Raw genomic sequence first — 18,757 nt, forward strand, 5'->3', positions numbered from 1 at the left:
ACTCACATTCTCCTGCCCAGCTCTGAGAATCGATGTGACAGATAACACTTGATGTGGGAAGCAGTCTGTCTAATTTCTGTCTGATTTCCGTATGCTCTGAGTCACAAAGCACCGCAGCCATTGCCGGTGGGGTCAGGGCGGGTAGAGGAGAGCCTTCCTTAAGTTTGCTTCTGTCTAGGTGAATGAGAAAAACCAAAGCTGTTTGGGGCTTTTATTGTACGGGGTGAAGATCTTATCTTCTATCACCGCATAATATCCTACTCAGGAAATCTTTTTGAGAGAGAGAGAGAGAGAGAGAGACCTGGGATGTTTGCAAGAGAATAACTAGCAGGCACAAATCGACAGGGCTTGAGTCAGAACCCTTCCCTGCAGGCAGCCTTGCTCCTACTTGTTTTTGATCACTCATTTGCAACTGGGCGCCTCTGGCTGAAGGTAAGGGCTGGGGATGGAGCCGTGTCCTGCCTGGGGACCTGCATCCATAGGGAGGGGGCAGTGCGAAGGGGGGTAACCCTAGCAGGGGGAATGGGTGAGTCAGCAGAGAATTAAAACATCCAGGTGTCAGCAGGTGGGACAGATGCCATGCGAGAGGAGGCGGTGTTTGCCAGAGGCCTTGCATGTGCAAGTGCCTGGTGTTTGCTCACTGGGTGTGTAACAGCAAAAGTGGTGAAGCTGTGTGATGTACAGAGGAAAATGTTGGGAGTGAGTCTCAAAACTTGTCTTAGATGGGGTTGTGCTCAACTCTGTAAATAACACAGTGGGGACCAGAGGAAATGCTTCCACCAGCCCCTGTAGGAGAAACAGAAAGGTTTGGGTCACGCAGGTGGTGGATGCCCCATCCCTGGAGACATCCAAGGTCAGGCTGGAGGGGCCCTGGGCACCCTGATAGAGTTGTGGGTGTCTCTGTTCACTGCAGGGGAGTTGGACTGGATGGCCTCTAAGGGTCCCTTCCAACAGAAATGTTTAATTCTGTGATTCTATGACTTTGGGTCCAGGGTGAAACCTACAGCTCCTTTAGGGTGGGAGGCTTGGTTCATCCCTGCAGCTTGTTCTACGCTTTGTCTTTGTTAATTTTCACCTCTCCTGGATCCCTCCTTGTCCTAGTGGCATGGGGCTGGGTTGGGCAAGAAGGAACATGGCAGTGGTGAGAGCAGTCCTCTGTGTGCCCATTGGGGCGCTCCAGCCCTGCTCCTGGGGTGGCTGTGCCTGCTGGAGCTGGGCTGGAGGAAGGCTCCCAGCTGAGGAACCCTGTGCTGGGTCAGGGCTCAGTCACACTTCCTGGGGATGCCTCCACACCCAGCTCTACCTGCACACATCGGTGAGGACCAGGGACCAAAATTAGGGCTGGAGCACTTTTTCTTGACCTCCACTGGGCTTTTCCCAACCACTCCCATTTTCTCCTTTTGCTTGAACCCCCTTCCATCCAGAACTGGCCCTACATCTGGAAGGTTCAGGATACAATTTCTGGAACCCTTCCAACAAAAGAGCCTCCCATTCATACCAAGGGAGGCCATACCGGGTACCCCCATTTAACCCCATTCAACTGTAGGGATCTGAAAGCAGTCGTATTTCAGAAGAGAAGTTGCCGGGTGAACCACATCCTTCCGGAGATCAGCTTTAGTCCGGAGCAGCAGCTGGAAGAGACAGACGGTCCACAGGCTGAGCAAAACTCTTCCCCGGCTCCCCCAGGTGAGCAGCGACAGAGGGGAGGCTGCCCCCGCCCCGCCGGTGAGTGTTGGCGAGGGGAGGGCACGGGGCTGAGCTTTGCATTGCCGGGGGGTGCGGAGGAGGGAGGAAGGGAAGTAGGGAGGAAGGGAGGGGGAAAGGTGCAGCGGGGTGGGGAGAGCGCTGCAGACACACCTGCCGGGGCGGGAGCGGCGGAGCGGGGCGCGGAGATCGGAGCGGGATGGCAGGTAAGGCTGATCTCCCCGCTGCCCTCGGAGCGCGTCCCCTCCACTTACTGCCTTTGTCCCCCAGTGTGGATATTGCTCCCGAGTACAGATTGTGCCCCCGAGTACAGATTTTGTCTCGCTGCTGGGGTTTGTTCCTCTTCCCCTCTTCCCCTCTACGGGTTTCCGACTGCCTTGCGCTCCCCGCCCCGATCCCAGAAGGATCCCTGCTCCCGGCCCCGACTGCCGAGAAGCTTCTCGCACAGCAGCCGTGGGTTTTGTGGAGTGAAACTTGGATTTGAAAGCGTAAACTTCGACTTAGAGCCCGAAGAGCAGGGCTCAGAACAGCACGACTTCTGTTGCATCCTCCCGCATTCTCATCTCCTTGTGGGACTGAGCCCATTTCTGCAAGAAATGCAGATTGTTTTCTTTGTTCAGCCTCCTTGTCAGCAGGATGATCCAGATTTGTAGCGGTGGTTATGCTCCTAAGCCTTTTGGTGCTGGGAATCAGACACTTGTGTATCTTTTGTGGGCTCGAGAGTCCCCTCATCCTGTTATCCTCCTCCCAGCAGACCCTGAGCCTTCTGTAGTTCTGCTTGGAGGATTAACTTCAGCACACCTCTCTCAGCCACATTTCTTGCTGTGCTGGCTGGCCATCTGAAATAATGCGATACCATTCCCAACACTAGAGGAAAAAAAAAAAAAAGGAGATTTTCTTCCCTCTGCCTTCAGGCAACATGAACCTCTGCACTGCATGAGTTGGACTCAGTGATCCTTATGAGTCCCTTACAACTTGGGATATTCTATGATTCTATGACTGCTGCTGGGGATGTTGGTATGGCGGGGGTAGGAAAGCTGCCCTCTGTGCCAGCACCAGAACAAGAGGTTATGGCACCCTCTGTGAAGGAGTTGGTTGTACTTTGCCTGCTATAAAAGGATTTGCACTGGCTGGTGTCGTGAGTGTTGTTTCTCAACTGAAAATAGATGCTCAGGTTGATACCTGAGTGAGAAGAAAGGTCCCTATGGATACCTGCTCCATTGCTTCATCCATGGAGCCCATTCACCACTGCTGTAAGAGGCTTTGGCCCATTGACTTCAGGAGGTCCTTCTTGCTTTGGTAGACAGAATGTCTGCCTTGTAGCTTTGCCTTGTTGCTGAGTATTTGCAGTGCTCTGCAGACATGTGTGGAAGATGCATGGAAGATACACTTTTGACATCCCCCCTTTGGCTCCACTACCTGCAGCCAAGCTGCTCCATTGCACACTGTTCTTGAGAACTTCAGTTCAGTCACTGTTGCTTGGAGGCGGTGCACAGGGCAAATGGATTCGCAGAGAAACCCACCCCTCTTACCCCAGTATGAGAAACATGTCTCAGGCATAAATACTCTTATGCTTGAGTTTCCAGTTCTCAGGAATGGGGGAATAGGGGAAGATGTGTGGTGGTCTGGGGGATTCAGGTTGAATATTAGGAAAAATTTCTTCTTAAAAAGAGTAGTGATACACTGGCACAGGCTGCCCAGGGAGATGGTGAGTCACCGCCCCTGGAGGTGTTCCAGAACCATGTGGATGTGGCACTGGGGGATGTGGTCAGTGGGCATGGTGGGGGTTGCCTCATGGTTTGACTGGGTGATTTTAGAGGTCTTTTCCAACCTTAATGATTCTATGATTTAAGAACACCATGGGGTGAAGATGTTATCTTCCCCAGTCTTCTTATAGTATATGCTCCTAAATTCCTTATGTCCCACTGCCTTCTGCTTTTATAAGACAGTAGTTGAGCCTGCTAAGATCCTACTGGACAGAGTTGTTTGTAAAGTAACTTTTGACATATCTGAGTCAAAAGTTGATGATTAAACCATTTGCAGAATCATACCTTGACTTGTCCTCCCACGTATTTTGTCCTTTGCTTATCCGTTTCTCCTCAGATTTTCTCTTTCTTTTTATCCTCCCAGCCCTGGAGAATGCCTCTCTCCAAGCCTGCAGCCTCTCGGAGCAGGAAGAGGAAGAAGATGCTCTCTGGGAGAAGATAGAGAGCGCGCGGCACCAGCTGACCCGCTCCCTGAACCCTGCAAAACTCACCCCGTACCTGCGCCAATGCCGTGTGATAGATGAGCAGGATGAAGAGGAGGTGCTGAATTCATGCCGATTCCCTTGCAAAAGCAACCAGACAGGTGGGAGAAAGCACAGACTGGCAGGCAGTGCTTCCACCTCATTCCTTTCTCCAACCCCTCCATTTCATGGAGGGAAGTAGAATTGGTGGAGATGCTTTTTTGTATTGTCCTAACTCCTTGTCTGTTCTTCCAGGTTACCTGATGGACATCCTTCGGCGCCGGGGGAAGCGAGGCTACGAAGCCTTTCTGGAGTCCTTGGAGTTTTACTACCCAGAGCACTACACACGACTAACAGGGAGGGAACCAGCCCAGCGCTGCTCCATGATCCTGGGTAGGAGCAGCGCTTGTCTTCCCTTCAACTGCTGCATGGGAAAGGGCCAGAAATATGTGCATGGGTGCGTGCATGCATAAATCCCTGGTTCATGGTCCCTGTGCGCAAGGAACCTTGACAGTCGTGTGCTCTGGATCTGGCAGGGTGGGGACTGAATGCATGCGTGCAATGGACCGAGGGGACCAAATGCGTTTGTGTAATGGTCCGTGGTGCCGCTAACCCGGGCTGCACACCTCCAGGAGGCTGTGACACCCTGTGATGGGTGCTTTTTGGGAGTTACCCATTTCAGCAGCCAGTACCTGATTCTTCTTCATCTCCTGCAGATGAAGAAGGCCCTGAGGGGCTAATGCAGTTCTTGCTGGTGGAGGTAAAGAAGATGAGGGCTCAGAGGAAAGAGCACCTGCTGAAGGAACACCAGCTCCAGGCAAAGAACCAGGCCCTGGAGCAAGAGCAAGCCCGGCTGGAGCAGCGACTGCAGGAGCTCCTGAAGGTGCAGGATCGTTGCCAGCGACTGCGGGAGGAGTGGGACTCCAACAGTGTGGAGCTGCTGAGGCTGAAGGATGAGAACTACATGATGGCCATGCGCTATGCACAGCTCTGTGAGGAGAAGAACATGGCCGTGCTGCGGAGCCGTGACCTGCAACTGCTGGTAGGGTGTTGGGAGATGGCTCATCAGTGGGGCAGGGGGATCCCATAGCAGTGGGGTTGTATGGCCCAGGGGGACATTCAGCTTGCCTGTGTCTTTGGAGACATTCACGGTCAGGCTGGAGGGGCTCTAGGTTAACTGATCTAGCTGTAGGTGTCCCTGTTCATGGCAAGGGAGTTAGACTTGCTGCCTGTAGCAGCGCTTTGGCCAAGAGTCATCTCCCTCCCTGGCACTCCCCATTGCCTCCTCGTCCTCTGCTGACGTTTCGGAGACTCATGCTGCATACCTGAAAGAATTAATGACACTGTACTCCAGTTGCCAAGCTCTCAGCTCCAGCAAACATGCACCCGTTTCCTGTCTGGGCAAGGACCAGAATACCTGGAACCTCTTTAATAACCCAGCTCCAGGAGGTGCCTCCTGGCATTCCCCTCCTGCTTTGGGCTTCTCACATAGCCCTGCGGTTCTCATTCTCTGTCTCATTCTGCTCCTGCCAGAATCCTTCCCTACCTTTTATCTGTTGTTCCTGCCTGCGCTCGTTCTCCCAGGCCTCCTCTGAGCAGAGAAGTGCATTGCTTGTGGATGAGGCACTGGCATAGGCTGCCCAGGGAAGTGGTGGATTCACCATCCCTGGAGGTGTTCCAGTACCACGTGGATGTGGCACTGAGGGATCTGGTTAGTGGGCATAGTGGGGATGGGGTGATGGTTGGACTCAATGACCTTACTAGTATTTTCCAACTTCAATGATTCTATGATTCTATGATCCTAACAATGGGATGGAGAAACTCTGTGGAAACGAGGGCACTCTGCTGTGGATGTGTATCTCAGCTGCTCCAGGATCTGGGAAGCCCTTGAGGAGACTCCCAGCTACCCACCATGGCTGCACACCTGGGGGCCCTGGTCCATGCAGTGTCAAGGCCAGTTGCACAGTGGATGCCCTAAGGTAGCAAGAAAGTTGTTGCACAAAGCGAGGACTCAGAGATCGAAAGTGCTTATGCAAAAATTTGATGCATGTGCGCCCTCCTCTCCTCTCCTGCAGGGAAAAGCTTTAATGTGCAGTGTGCTAACTTTTCCCTAGCTGAAGGATTCTTTCTCATGTGGTTGCCCAGCTTGCTTTCCTCGCCTCCAGGCCATTTTTCCGCCCAGCTTCCATTCTCCCACTATGGCAGAAGTTCCAAGGCACGTTTGTCAGGCTTTGTGTTCTCCCTGGCTCACAGGTGGACCAGCTGAAGTGCAAAGTCACCAGCCTGGAGGAGGAGTGCAGCCTGCTGAGGAAGCAAGCATCTACCATGCCCCAACGGGAGGCAGAGGAGCGAGGCCACCCTGACGCTGTGTCTGAACTGTGGGCTGAGAATCAGCGGCTGACGGCATCACTGCAGGAGCTGCAGGGCATGCTGCAGGTACCCCGTGGGGCAGAATGGTTTGGGTTGGCAGGGGGCTTTGCATCCATCTGGTCCAAGCAGGGACACCCGGAGTGGGGTGCCCAGGGCCACATCCAGGTGGGTTTTGAAGGTGTCCAAGCTCCAGTGATGATGATGGCAGTTGTTCAAGTCTGTCCTTTGCTCATCTGCTGGGCTGAGCTGAGCTGGAGGTGCTGGCAATGTAGTGAAGGCATCTCCTCATCTCTTAGGCTCCAGGAGAAGTCCCAGTGCCGGGCTCTGAGCAGATCTTGCTGGACATCCTGGAGCACGACTGGAAGGAAGCCCAAGATGACCGACAGGACCTCTGCCAGAAACTCAACTCCCTGCAAAGTGAGCTGCAGTGGGCTGAGGAGCTGAGAGATAAGGTAAAGCATCCATCACCACCACCCTCTTCCTGGCATGCAGCCACAGCAGTCACTTCTGACAGTGGCTAATGTTCACTGCTCACTGTTGCCAGTACCTACAGGAGGTGGAAGACCTGCAGCTGAAATATCGAACGCTGCAAAAGGACTGTGATCTCTACAAGCACCGCATGAACACGGTGCTGCTGCAGCTGGAGGAGATTGAGAAGGAGCGGGACCAGGTGAAGTGCTCTCTGCCTGCCAGCAGAATCAGGGCTTTTGGCTTTGCTCTGGGTACCTCTCCTTCCTGTGAGAGTGAGTCTTCTCTATCAGTGGGAAGTGGGTTTTGTAGTGCGGTCCTTCTCACCCCCAGCCTGGTTCCTTGTAGGCTATCCAGAGCCGAGATGGGGTGCAGCTGCAATACTCCCAGAGCCTGATTGAGAAGGATCAGTACCGCAAGCGTGTGCGGGCCCTGGAGGAGGAGAGGGACGAGCTCCTGAGCAAGCTGAGCCGGGTGGAAGGGCTAAACAGCACGCTGGAGGCACAGCTGCAGCGGTGCCGGGGCAACCGCAGCCTGGGCAAGGTGAGCAGTGCTGGAGAGAAAAGGAAGCTGAGGACAGGGTTAATCTCAGGGGTAATGCAAGAGAATGATGAGTCCCTTCTCTCTCAGATGTGCAGCTCTTCCTACTCCCTCTGCTCCAACCTCAGCAGCACATGGAGCCTTGTGGACAAGCCTTCTGACCTTACAAGTGGACTCACAGACCCGCTGGATGTTTCTACCATCACCTTCCCAGGGGACTCTGCCATTCAGAGCATGGTAAGCACTGCACCATGAGGATCTGGCACTGAGCTGAGGGCAGTGGGGACACCCCATGGGGCTGTGACTTGGTGGAAGGCTTGGTGTTGGGCAGGGAGCAACACTCAACCGGCGGGAGAGTGGGGCGAGCAAAACTCTTAGAATCATAGAAACATAGAATCATTAAGGCTGGAAAAGTCCACTGAGATTATTTAGTCCAACCATCAACCCATCACCACTGTTTCCATTAACCATGCCCCTCAGTGCCACATCTGGCAACCTAGAAATCAACATCCCCATATAAGGTTGTTATTCTCCCCAGAAAGCTTTGTAATCACACCCTGGGGGGTGTACATTGCAAAAAGATGGAGACACAGTGGCATGTGTCTCCATTCCTGCTGTCTCCTTGGGAAAGCAAAATGCCCCTGGGTGTTAGGGTACTTCCGAAGAGAGGTACCCCAGGAGCAACCTAGCCCAAAGAAAGGAGAGGTGCTGGTGTAAGCAGGCATCTCTCTCTTTCTCTGCCCAAGGAGGGGACTCCTGACAGCGAGAAGGACATCAACCGTCTCTCTACCTTCCCCTTCCCTCCTTGCATTGGCTCCATCCTTCGGCGGCAGCGTGAAGATAGGTGCATGCCCTACAAAAGGTGACTGCTTGAGTTGGGATCTCATCTAGGGGTTTGTGGGGGCTGGAGTGAGCAGTTTAGCTATGGGTAACCTGGTGTGGGAACTGAGGTGAGAACTTCTGTGTTGGAGTTGGTGGAAAGCTGTGGGGATGGAGTTGAGAATGGGATGCAAACAGGCTTTGAAATAGCTGCTACCTCTCATCTCACCATTGTGTTTCCTCTACAGCTTGTCCTGTGGCTCTTTTAGCAACATGGAAGATACGACAGGTACTAGGGTGGGGGCCTTCCCCAAAGAGTTTAGCAAGGGAGAAGTGGTGGGGTTAGGGATAGAATGGCATTCCAAGAGGTGATGTGCCCTCTCTCTTCCTTTTGCTCTCTTTCCTAGGTAACGGTTTTGTTAGCATCCCACCTGGGGCCTTCTCCTCCTCTTCCAGCAGCACCTACACCAGAGTGAAGTCAGAGACCTGCTTGTCCATGCTTACCAGCCACCAGGAGATCTCCAGGAGGTACTTTCTCCAGGAGGAGGACCATGACCCGCTGTTTGGGGGAATGTATCCTGGTGCTGAGGAGTCATGCCCAGGAGGCTGTTTATCCTGCAAGTCCTTCCCTGATAGCAAGGGAGAAGATAAACATATTGGGTTTAGTGGGGTAGAGAGGCATGTGAGGATTCACAAATTCTGTGCACCTGCCCTGGTGATGGACCATGAGGCATGGGAATCTAGTCCTTAGAAAAGCGAGCTTCAGTTGCTGGTGTTTCTCCTTGCCAGGTCACTGGTGGTGCAGCTCACGAGCATGGGTCACCCCAGCAGCCTGTCGCCCCATGAGAAGAGGCTGGGAGCAGACATCTCCATCCTTGGAGGGAACAGGACGGGGATTTATGTCCAGTGGGTCAAGCCAGGCTCACAAGTTGAGAGCATAGGACTCAGGGAAGGGTGCCGGCTCATTGAGGTGGGTCTGGGAATGGGATCGTGCTGAAGATGTGCAGTGGACCTGGAATGTATGAGCATGGAGTGAGGCCCAGTGTGAACTGGATTCTGGTTTGCTTGAAGCCCTCCTCTATCTCTCTTGTTTTCCAGTTCTGCTCTTTGCCTACAGCTTTATGCAGCATGAACAGGCATAGAAGCCTCTGCACTCAAACATGCCATTGTGTGTGATGCTCAGTCTTGCTGAAATGCTTCCTTCAGGTGTGAAAGGGGAAAACAAAAAAGGAGCCACATGGATTAAGGCAGTGATATGACTGTCTCCCTGGAGCTTCCTGTCACCTTGTAGTATTGCAGAGCAGTTTGCATCCTGCATATGCTGTTGCAAAACAATCAATTCTGGAGAGACATCTTGCAGGTTTTCATGACCCTCTCAGAGAATAGCTGCTGTGAAGAGAGCTCCTGGAAGGAGGGAAGGGCATTTGTTTTGGCAAGAATGACACCACTTTAAATACAGCCACGGTGCTTGAATTGATATCCCACCTGTAGCTGAAAATAACCCAGCTTCCCCGCCTCTGCTCCCACACGTGTTTGTGCACATGTGTTTGCTTTCATATCAGCCCAGCATTCAAACTGGGGGGTGGCTGACAGCAGCAGTTTCAGAGGCAGAGGAGAAAATCAGAGGCAGATGAGGATGCTTGTCCTCAGGCAGAGCTTGCCCTGGGCCTGTATTATCTCTTGGTTAACCCTGATGGGTGAGGAGCTGAGGGAGAGCCTGCACTTCCAGATCTAATAGCATCCATTCTGTGCTAGCTGAGGGTCCCATCACTGAAGGAAGAGGTGCTTTCCCTGGAGAACTGTACACGTGAGGTTGCTTACCTGAGCCTGCTGCATTGGGATGAGCCCTCCAGCCTCGTCTTCCAGCTGGACCTGCAAGGTAAGGCCCTGGCAGCTGGATTTCCTTCCAGCCTGAGCTCTTTGCTTCCCTTTGCAAGCCTTTCACCCAGCCCTGGAGGTAAATCTCAGCTACTCTCTCTCTTTTTCACTTTGGTGCTAGGCTACCAAGTGTGATACTGGGCTTGGCCATAGCTCTGGTTACTTTCCTATCTGGTGTCGCATGTCCTAAGTTACAAAATGGAGATACAGACCTTCTGTCTGTTTTCCTCTGCATCCCCACCCTGATCTGTAACATCAGAGCTGTGCTGGAGACTTGACTATCTTGTCATGCTATGTTGGTTATAGTTGTCTGCTGTGTCCCCACCTGTAGTGACCTACATTCCTTACTTCAGGGTACCAGCCTCTGCGGGAAGCCCTGGAAGAAGGGAAGAAGTTTTCTGGAGACTCCTTCTACATCCGTACCAACCTGTCCCTCCTGGAGCCATCAGACCCTTATGCACTATGTGTCAAATGTCGGGAGATCCTCCACGTCACAGACACCATGTACAAGGGGCGGCTGGAGTGGTACTGTTCCCGCGTCGATCCCTTGACCATGCGGGACTTGGACAAGGGGACAGTGCCCAACTACAGCAGGTAACAGAGAAAGGAGGAAAGCAGGGATGTACATGGGGTGCTTGCCCTGTTTCTTTGTGGAGAGCATTCCTGAGGAGTTCAGAAGCGTGTGGGTTTGCCTTTTCATTGTGTGGGATTTCCAGGCCTTAAACCTTGTGTTGGAGACCACTGCTGTAGTTTTTGGGTGCCCTTGACAGACAGGAAGGTTAAATGAGGGTGTTGATATGCCTGTGGGGTTTGGGAAGGAGCATCACAGCCAACAGTGGTCCCTGAGGTCTCTAGAATTGCTTGAGTTCAACACCATTGTCTTTTCAGGGCGCACCAGCTGTTGAAGATCCAGGAGAAGGTCCACATACCTGGGCAGCAGAGGGGCCAGAGAAGTAACGTAAGCCAGAGAAGCCAGCAAGGAGAGTTTTTGTAACACACTTTTTTAATGGTCAATGCTCTCAACCTTGTTGCACTCACTTCCTCATCAGCTAAAGAAACGGGCCTTGGACCAACTGCGCTTGGTGAAATCCAAACAGCAGAAGAGCTCAGAACAGCCCTGTCAGCAGCTGTGGCTGGACCCCTGCTCAGGTGAGCTGTTAGCTGTGTTGCCTAATTGTTTCTGGGGATCCAGCCATCCCCAGAAAGGACATCAACACAATGGGATGCTTTAGTCTCCCCGGCCAGGGCTCTTCTTACTGCCCTTCTAGTGAGATTTTGAGAAGGCAGTTCATATTTAAAAACTCCTTCTCTTAGGCTTTCTGGGGCTTTCCAACGTTTCTGTAGTTCCTGAGATCTTCTAAGGTTTTATGGAGAGAGAAGAGATCACTATGGTCCCTAGGTCACTACTGGTGTCCAATTCCAGTGAAGCCCAGGAAATGGAAAGAGGGTTGTAACAGCCAAGGCAGTGGTGTAACCAGGGAAGGGTCTCTCCTGGAGATGTAAGATGCGTGGTAGGTGTCCTCATGAGTGATGATAAGAGGATGGTGCAGGAAGAACTGAATGGTCTGTGGGATGATGGCAGACTCTCTCAAATTCTCACCTTTGTCTTTCTCTTTTTTCTTCCTGTCTTTCAGACTCAGACAGGAGCCTAAAGCCTTATAGCCTGGTGCACCCTGTGGTGGTCAAGACACCCCGCCCTGTGGTGCTGTCACCCAGCTGCATTGCACCACGGCTCATCAGGAACCTGCTGGACTTGCCTACCTCTCGCCTGAACTTCCACGTGTGCCCAGCAGGTAGGCAGTTAAGAGTGGCAGACACCTACAGAGTTGCTTTAGAAGCCCATGGCTAAGTGACATACAGTGTGCAAGTTGCCTGCTTCTGAGTAAAAGGGGCTGTTTTCACTTTGTTACCTCCTGTCACTTCCTAGCCATGAGGTAGGAAGAAAAGATGCTGCTCAAGGAGGTCATTGCTGTGGACGCCTTGGAAAGTCCAGTTCAAGGAATAAGTCCTGAAGTAAGAGATGTGTACTCATGGGATTCTTGGAGAGGACATGAGGTGCATCTTCAGCAGTTAATTGTGGGGGTATTTCAGCCTTCCCAGATGATACCCACTGAGCCAATTTTTGGGCCAAGTGCTAGGCATTCCCTCCTGTTCTTAATCAGATCCTATCCCTTTGGCCTTCAGGGAGGTTAGCCCTCCATTCTGTTCTTCTGAGACATGGAGATCCTCTTATTTCCTTGAGTGGGAGGTGGTGGCACTGCCTTGCTGCTCTGGTGGCTCTTTCCAGGGCTGAAGTCCTTACCTGAGATGGGATGGGTTGACTTCACTCCTGCCCTTCTTCCTTGGGAATGACATTATCCTTCTTTCCACCAGTGACCCGAGACTGTCACACCACTGTAGGAGCTGTAGGAAAAAAGCTTTTCTCCCATACAGTGTTTTCACACAGGACAAATTCTACTTTCTGCCTCCTTCATCCTCCTTTTCCCATCTCTCTCCTTTCCCATGTTTAGAGTTCACACTTTGCCAGCTGCAGGAGCGAAAAATGAATTGGTATACTTTTAGGGGGTGGTGAAAAGCTATTCTGCCGAAAAAGGATGGCTCTGCAAAATGTGGCGGCTGGGCTTCTTAGCTGAGTGACTTGACTATATATCCTGTCCTGCTGAGCCCTCTGCAGGGTCCCCCTAACATTGCATGGGAACGTGCTTCAAAGCCGTTTACTGCATCTGGGGTGCCTGCTTCAGCCATACTAAGATTCTGAGCTTCCTACTCCCGTTTGTGGTCTCTGTGTGAGGTGCCTTGTCTTCTGCTGGAATTACTGGGGGCATGTGGCACGCACTGACCATGCCAGACCTCACTGTCCCACCAGCTCTGCCCCCAGTTCTCTGTCTCAGCATCACCTTTCTGCTGCTCTGCTGCATGGCATTGTCTGAGGTGCCATCTTTCCACCTCTGAGCAGGGAGAGGAGGTTTGAGTTGACACCAACAGCAAGTTCAGCTTGCTCCCCATTTTCCTCCCAGTCTCCTGCGCTAAAATGTGTGCTCTCCCTGCTTCTCCATGCAGCTCACCAGCCTTGCAAATATATATTTCCTGGCAAAATAAAGTCATTCATTTTCTGCTATATTTCATCAAGGAGGGGCTGGAGCGGTGTGGAAGGAGGGTCAGATATGGGAGACAGCTTTGGCTGCTGCTGTACCACAACACAAGAACTGCTCTTGCCCTGCAAGGTCTTCAGCTGTGATATCTTGCTTGTTCTGTAAGCAGAAAGCAGCAGGAAATCCATGCCAACGTGTAATGCTGTATAATTAGACTCGCTCGCCAGAATCCATAAACACTGAACTCATTGAGCATCAGCACCATAGCAAGCATGCAGGATCTGAGGTAGAATGTACAAGAGGGAGATGAGGATGTTGCCTCTCTCTTCATCTCTCCTTTCTCTCTTCCCTTGCAGAGAAGCTGACAGAAGGGAACCCCAGTGCTGCCCACGTGCAGGAGCCCCCTGTGTCTAGAAATGCCCCCCAGGAGCGAAGGGAGAGCAGTCAAGTCTGCATGATCCGGGAGGCAATGGAAAAGGTGCTGAGTGGTTTGGGGAGAGAAGGCTGGGATGGGGTACCCTGTTCAGGTGGGAAGAAAGGGTGGGACAAGGGAAGGCAATTGTCTATTTTAGGGCTGTGTGATTTGGAGGGTCGAGATGCTGTGGGTCTGGGAATCAGTGACTGTGGGCTTTTCCCTGAGTCTTTTTCAAGCCTGGGGAGAGAAATGGGAACTGGGAACTGGTAGGGGAGAGAGTGGGAAGTGCCATATGCAGAAGCGACCTCCCTGCTTTCATGTTCCTCATTTTAAAGAAAGCAGCAAGAGCTTTGTTGAGGGCAAATGGAGAAATGTGGGGCTGTTGGTGACAATGATAAGGAAAGGGATGAGAAGATGGGCTGAGGCTGAGTGAGACATCTGGTAGGCTCTTGGGCTGGGCTGGCTGTGATGGAGTGGGTGACCCTGCTCTGTAATTCTCTCCTTCCATCTTGGCCTTGTCTGTAAATCCCACATTTAATGGAATTACTATTGGAAAAGCAATGATATTTCACAGTATGGGGTTTGATTTAATGCATCTGTCAGGGGCTGGAGCTATTTCTTCTCCACTTAAATCAGTAAATCTATTCAATTTCCTTCCAGAATAAACACTGCCTGCTGGAGCTGGGAGTTCAGAGTGTGAGGGATCTAATTAAACGTGAGATATACCCCATTGTTATCCACGTTGAGGTCACTGAGAAGAACATCAGGGGCCTCAGGTAAGATAAGACCATGTGGATGGATGGAGGGCATCGCTGGAGGGCGGAGAATCACAGAATCATAGCATTGTTTGAGTTGGAAGTTGTTCCTTTAAAAGTCTCCTAGTCCAACTCCCCTGCAATCAACAGAATACCCACAGCTTGATCAGGGTGTTCAGAGCCCCTCCAGCCTGACCTTGGATGTCTCCAGAAACGGGGCATCCACACCACTGGGCAACCTGTTCCAGTTCTTCACTGTTCCTATCATAAAAACTGTTTCCTAATATGCAATCTGAACGTCCTTTCTTTTAGTTTGATACCATTTTCACTTGTCCTATCACAACATACCTCACTAAAGAACCTGTCCAGTTCTTTTTTATAGCCCCTCTTTCCTCTGTTCAGAAGGAGAGGGTTGGCAGCAACAGAAGCATGTATGTTGGTTTTGGTTGTTATGGGGGGAAAAGAAGGGCAAAAAAATCACTTTGCATGCACATGAGAAGGTTCTTGTTTGGGGCAATGTTGGTGTTTTGCAACTCCATCTGTCTATGTGAAGGTGATGCTTGTTCCTGTGTTCCCCAGGAGCTTGCTGGGGCATCCTGGCCAGCGGGACGCAGAGGTGCTGAAGGCATGCCGTGGTGCTGAGCGGGCTCTCCATGCCCTGCCCTGCTCCTGGGCCCGCGTGGAGCCCCATGCCTGGAGCCACGCAGAAGAACTGCCCAAGGTGGTACGGGGCTGCATCTTCCAGGAACAAAACCGCCCACTTTGGGTTGAGGATGGTGATGACTGAACCAGGAGGAACAGAGCCTTCCCCAGGATCTGTTCTTCATGTAGCATGTCCTGTCTCTCCAAGGGGAAGCCAGCAATAATGGGACCAGGTAGCATTTAAGATCTACTTGAAGCTATGAAGAGTTGGGGACGTAATGCATGCTGACCCACCAGCCTGAGCTTTCCATATTCGATTGGAGAGAAGTCTTCCATCTTCTTGCTGGACATCTCATGGACTGTTCCCCATCACTTTGAGCCTTTGGCTCTGGTACATGGTGAGATCGGGAACACAAGGAAAACATGTGATATGAGGTTGATCAGGAGCATATCTCATGCATGCACATGTTTAGTGCATTAAAACCCTTCTCTCATCACCTCTATTTTCCCTTCTCTACCTCATCTCCTGCCCCACGGAGCAGGAAACACAGTTTGTCTGCAAAAACCCTGCTGCAGCCATGACTGACACTAAGTTTGCAACCAACCCTCGTTTTATGGGAGCTGTACTCTTTATTGCTTGTAAATTATTAATGGGCCCTTTTATCGGCAACCCGTGTGTAAAGGAGAATTAAATACCATTCATAATGAGAATGGGAGGCTGGCTGCAGACTTGTGTGTTAATGGGAAGGGTTGGATGATATGTGGGCATGTTTTTCTCCTGAGACACATCTGCCCAGCCTTGTAGGGGTAGAAGACAGCACTGCTGTTGTAGGGAAGCAAGAGGGACAGGGAGAGGATAGGTTGAGTGTGCCACAGGTCAGGCTTCCTCACATTTCTTCTTGTCCCCCATTTTTCAGCTGCTTCCCTCTCCCCAGCGCTGAAGGTGCTCTACTTCAGCCAAGGAGAAGCATAGAATCACCAAGGTTGGAAAAGTCCTCTAAGATCACGTAGTCCAACTGTCCACCTACCACCAATACTGCTCACTAAACCATGTCCCTAAGTACCACATCTACATGTTTCTTGAACACCTCCAGAAATAGTGATTCCACCACTTCTCTGTGCAGACTGTTCCAGTGTCCAACCACTCCTATGAGAAGAAATTTTTCCCAATATCCAAATTACTTGTTGAGAAGGTTACTTGGTGTCTGCCAAGGTTCCTAGAGCTTCACGTCCCTCTATATCCTGGTTATCACGAAGTGAAAAGCCAACCATCTTGTCCTTCTCATGGACAAGGTCAAGTGTTTGAAGAATAGATGGTTTCCCGAGACACACGAAAGGAAAATGGGGGCTGTGGCTGTGGGAGTCTCCATGGAGCAGGAGACGGGGCAATGGGCTGGGGTCAGTGGGAAAATCAATGAGGCACCAGCACTACAGACTCTAGATCTCCATATCCTCCTCACCCCTATGATTAGGGAACTGATACTGCTATGCACTTCTGAAGCTCCAAGTAAAGATTAACTTGCTGATCTTCATGGGTCCCTTGTGAGGTGTTATTTCAGGCTCTAAAACAGTTGTCTGTGTCTTTTATGAGGACAAGAGTGAAAGGAGGTAGGAAAGAAAAAGAATACTTTAACCTGCAGTCACTTAAATGTAGAACAAAGTCCCAGATCTGCCCTGGAGCCGTGCAGCTATGGAGGGGACTGGTGTAATGGGGCTCCAGTCAGGAGGTCCCCAGTGCTGTCCCCTCCAGGGGACCAGCACTGGCATCCCAGCACTGTCAGTCCTGGGAGGGCAGATGCCCTGCAGGTGAACAAAGCGGGGCTCTTGTTGAGCAGATGAGAAGACAGTCCCAAAGCACGCTGGGTTTGCAAGGGAAGGAGGTTGGAGCCTGCAGCTTTTCAGGGGAAAAAATGAAGTTTGAGTACCCAGGGAAAATACTGCTCGTGAGGCACTGATTCAAAGCTTGACAACTCTTCCTGCCCTCTGGCATTGAAGCTATCACCAGCCTCATGGCTGGGTTGATTACAGAGCAATACCCCCAGCATTGAGGAGCTACTATCCCCCAGTGAAACAGATTTCTCCACACGCCTCCCTGGGCCATCTGTGTTTCACCAGGAGGGAAACTGAGGCAAAGCAAAGTTGCGTTGAGAGGCAGGTTGCTGCTCCAGCCTTCTCTAAACCCTCATTTTGTCCATCTTGTCTCCCTGGAGGCTTTCAGAATCCAGCTACAACTAGTCCTGGACATAGTTGAGAGAAGGGGCAGAGAGCTCTGAGACAAACATAATGCTCCCCTGCCCTGCGCACCCATGCCCACCTCATTTGTGTCCCCAGGGGTGCAGCTGTGTGCTCAGAGGAGTGAGTCACGGGTTAGGTAATGGGCAGAATGCAATTAGCAGCCTTGGGCATCAATTACCAGCTGTGCCAGCCTTGCATAAAACCCTTGTAAAGTCAATGAGAGCAAATTTTCTCCCTCCAGGGAGGGCAGGGGCCAAGTGGTGTGTGTGTCACAGCAGGAGGCCACCAGCCCTTCCCCATGCTGTCCCAAGCAGAGCTGAAGCAGCTTTAGGTCACTTCTAGCTTTAGGCATGTTTGGGTTTGCACTTGGTTGGGTAGAGCCTGCTCTACTGCTCAACAATATCCTTTGCACAAGGTGGTTTGGGTCACCCTGGCAGCACCCAGCGGTCTCTTTTGGGGACCCTCTACCTGTGTGCCCGTTTCTTTCCCATAAGACCTCCTGAGCAGGGATGGCAAGTGCTGCAGGATGCTTGGGAGCCACGGAATCATAGAATGGCTTGGGTTGGAAGGGACCTTAAATCCCACCCAGCCCCAACCAGGACTGCCACCCAGAAGGTCAGGCTGCCCATCCAACCATCCAACCTGGCCTTGAGCACCTCCAAGGATGGGATACCCGCAGCTCCTCTGAGTAACCTGTGCCAGATGCCCCTATACGTCTGCCTGGGCCTACAGATGTAGCCAAAGTACTTAGAGAGGGTCATTTCTGGTTTAGGAGCAGGGATGAGCCATGGGGACAATCCCATTAGTCTGGTGGCAGTGGATTGGTTATGTCAGCTTCACATTCCTGCAGTAAAGTAAGGCCTGAAAGGGAATGACAGCCCCCTCGCCTCAAAACAATGTAAAAGAATAGGGATTTAATCTTCCCCATGTCCCAGCCATACAGTGGGAATGTGCAACAGAGGGAGCCTGATCCTGCCCTAACCTCTTTTTATAACCACTCAGAATCAGACATGCAAGGGAGAAGGTCTTTGTCACACGGCACACCCAGAGAGCCATGCCTCACCCTGCTCCCCCCTTTTTCTCCCTATCATTATTGTTATTTTTTTTGCCATGCTCAGACTCGATGCCCACAGCTTGCAGCTCCCTAAGGATGTGCTCTGATTTTTATGTGGAGCGCTGTCATCCTGCTGTCCCCATGCTTACTTCTCCACCGAGTCTGGGGTGGGGGTGGACTCCAGCTCCAACCTGGGCTGGTTACCTCTCCATACCCCTCAAGTGCTTGCTGGAGTGGCCTAAAGGTGGCTGACCCAGAAACGGTATGGGGCAGTCCATGTTGCTGACCCCAAACGCAGTGGTCCTTGCGCTGGGGGGGGGCAGGGGGCAGTGGGAAAGGGGTTTTCAAGAGTGAGTGGGCTGGTGTTGTGGTTTGGGGAGATGAGTTTCAGACGTGGGAGCCAGACACTAGTGAGATCCTGTTGACCTGAACCTGTATCCATTCCCTATGCCCTTGTAGCAGTGAAAGGCTGCACAGGGCTTGTGCCCTCCCATACAGCAGGGGCTGGGCTTTCACGGGGGAAGGGGACAACTACTCAAGCAACAGGTTTGTCCTTCC

At 51.9% G+C, this 18,757-nt stretch overlaps 1 protein-coding gene across 3 annotated transcripts; it reads left to right on the top strand.

Annotated features, from left to right (window-relative positions):
* The first annotated feature begins 1,802 nt into the window (after positions 1–1,802).
* On the top strand, positions 1,803–15,621 carry CARD10 (caspase recruitment domain family member 10). Of its 3 annotated transcripts, XM_010711288.4 has the most exons (21): positions 1,803–1,910; positions 3,835–4,053; positions 4,187–4,324; positions 4,648–4,973; positions 6,185–6,367; positions 6,598–6,753; positions 6,846–6,971; positions 7,118–7,312; positions 7,400–7,546; positions 8,056–8,171; positions 8,377–8,417; positions 8,536–8,656; positions 8,918–9,098; positions 9,884–10,007; positions 10,360–10,600; positions 10,895–10,964; positions 11,056–11,155; positions 11,641–11,799; positions 13,455–13,576; positions 14,174–14,289; positions 14,848–15,621. In XM_010711288.4, exons 1-21 carry the CDS (start codon positions 1,904–1,906, stop codon positions 15,053–15,055), a joined length of 3,096 nt encoding a protein of 1,031 aa, XP_010709590.1. In that variant the 5' UTR covers positions 1,803–1,903; the 3' UTR covers positions 15,056–15,621. The 3 variants fall into 3 exon arrangements, 2 of the variants coding, with proteins under 2 accessions (XP_010709590.1, XP_085082889.1); XR_004160534.2 differs by lacking the exons at positions 14,174–14,289; positions 14,848–15,621 and adding an exon at positions 11,934–12,019; XM_085226763.1 differs by lacking the exons at positions 1,803–1,910; positions 3,835–4,053 and having other exon boundaries at positions 4,275–4,388.
* The last annotated feature ends 3,136 nt before the right edge of the window (positions 15,622–18,757 follow it).

Source organism: Meleagris gallopavo, chromosome 1, assembly GCF_905368555.1.
Source record: "Meleagris gallopavo chromosome 1, MGAL_WU_HG_1.1, whole genome shotgun sequence".
Taxonomy (NCBI): Eukaryota; Metazoa; Chordata; class Aves; order Galliformes; family Phasianidae; genus Meleagris; species Meleagris gallopavo.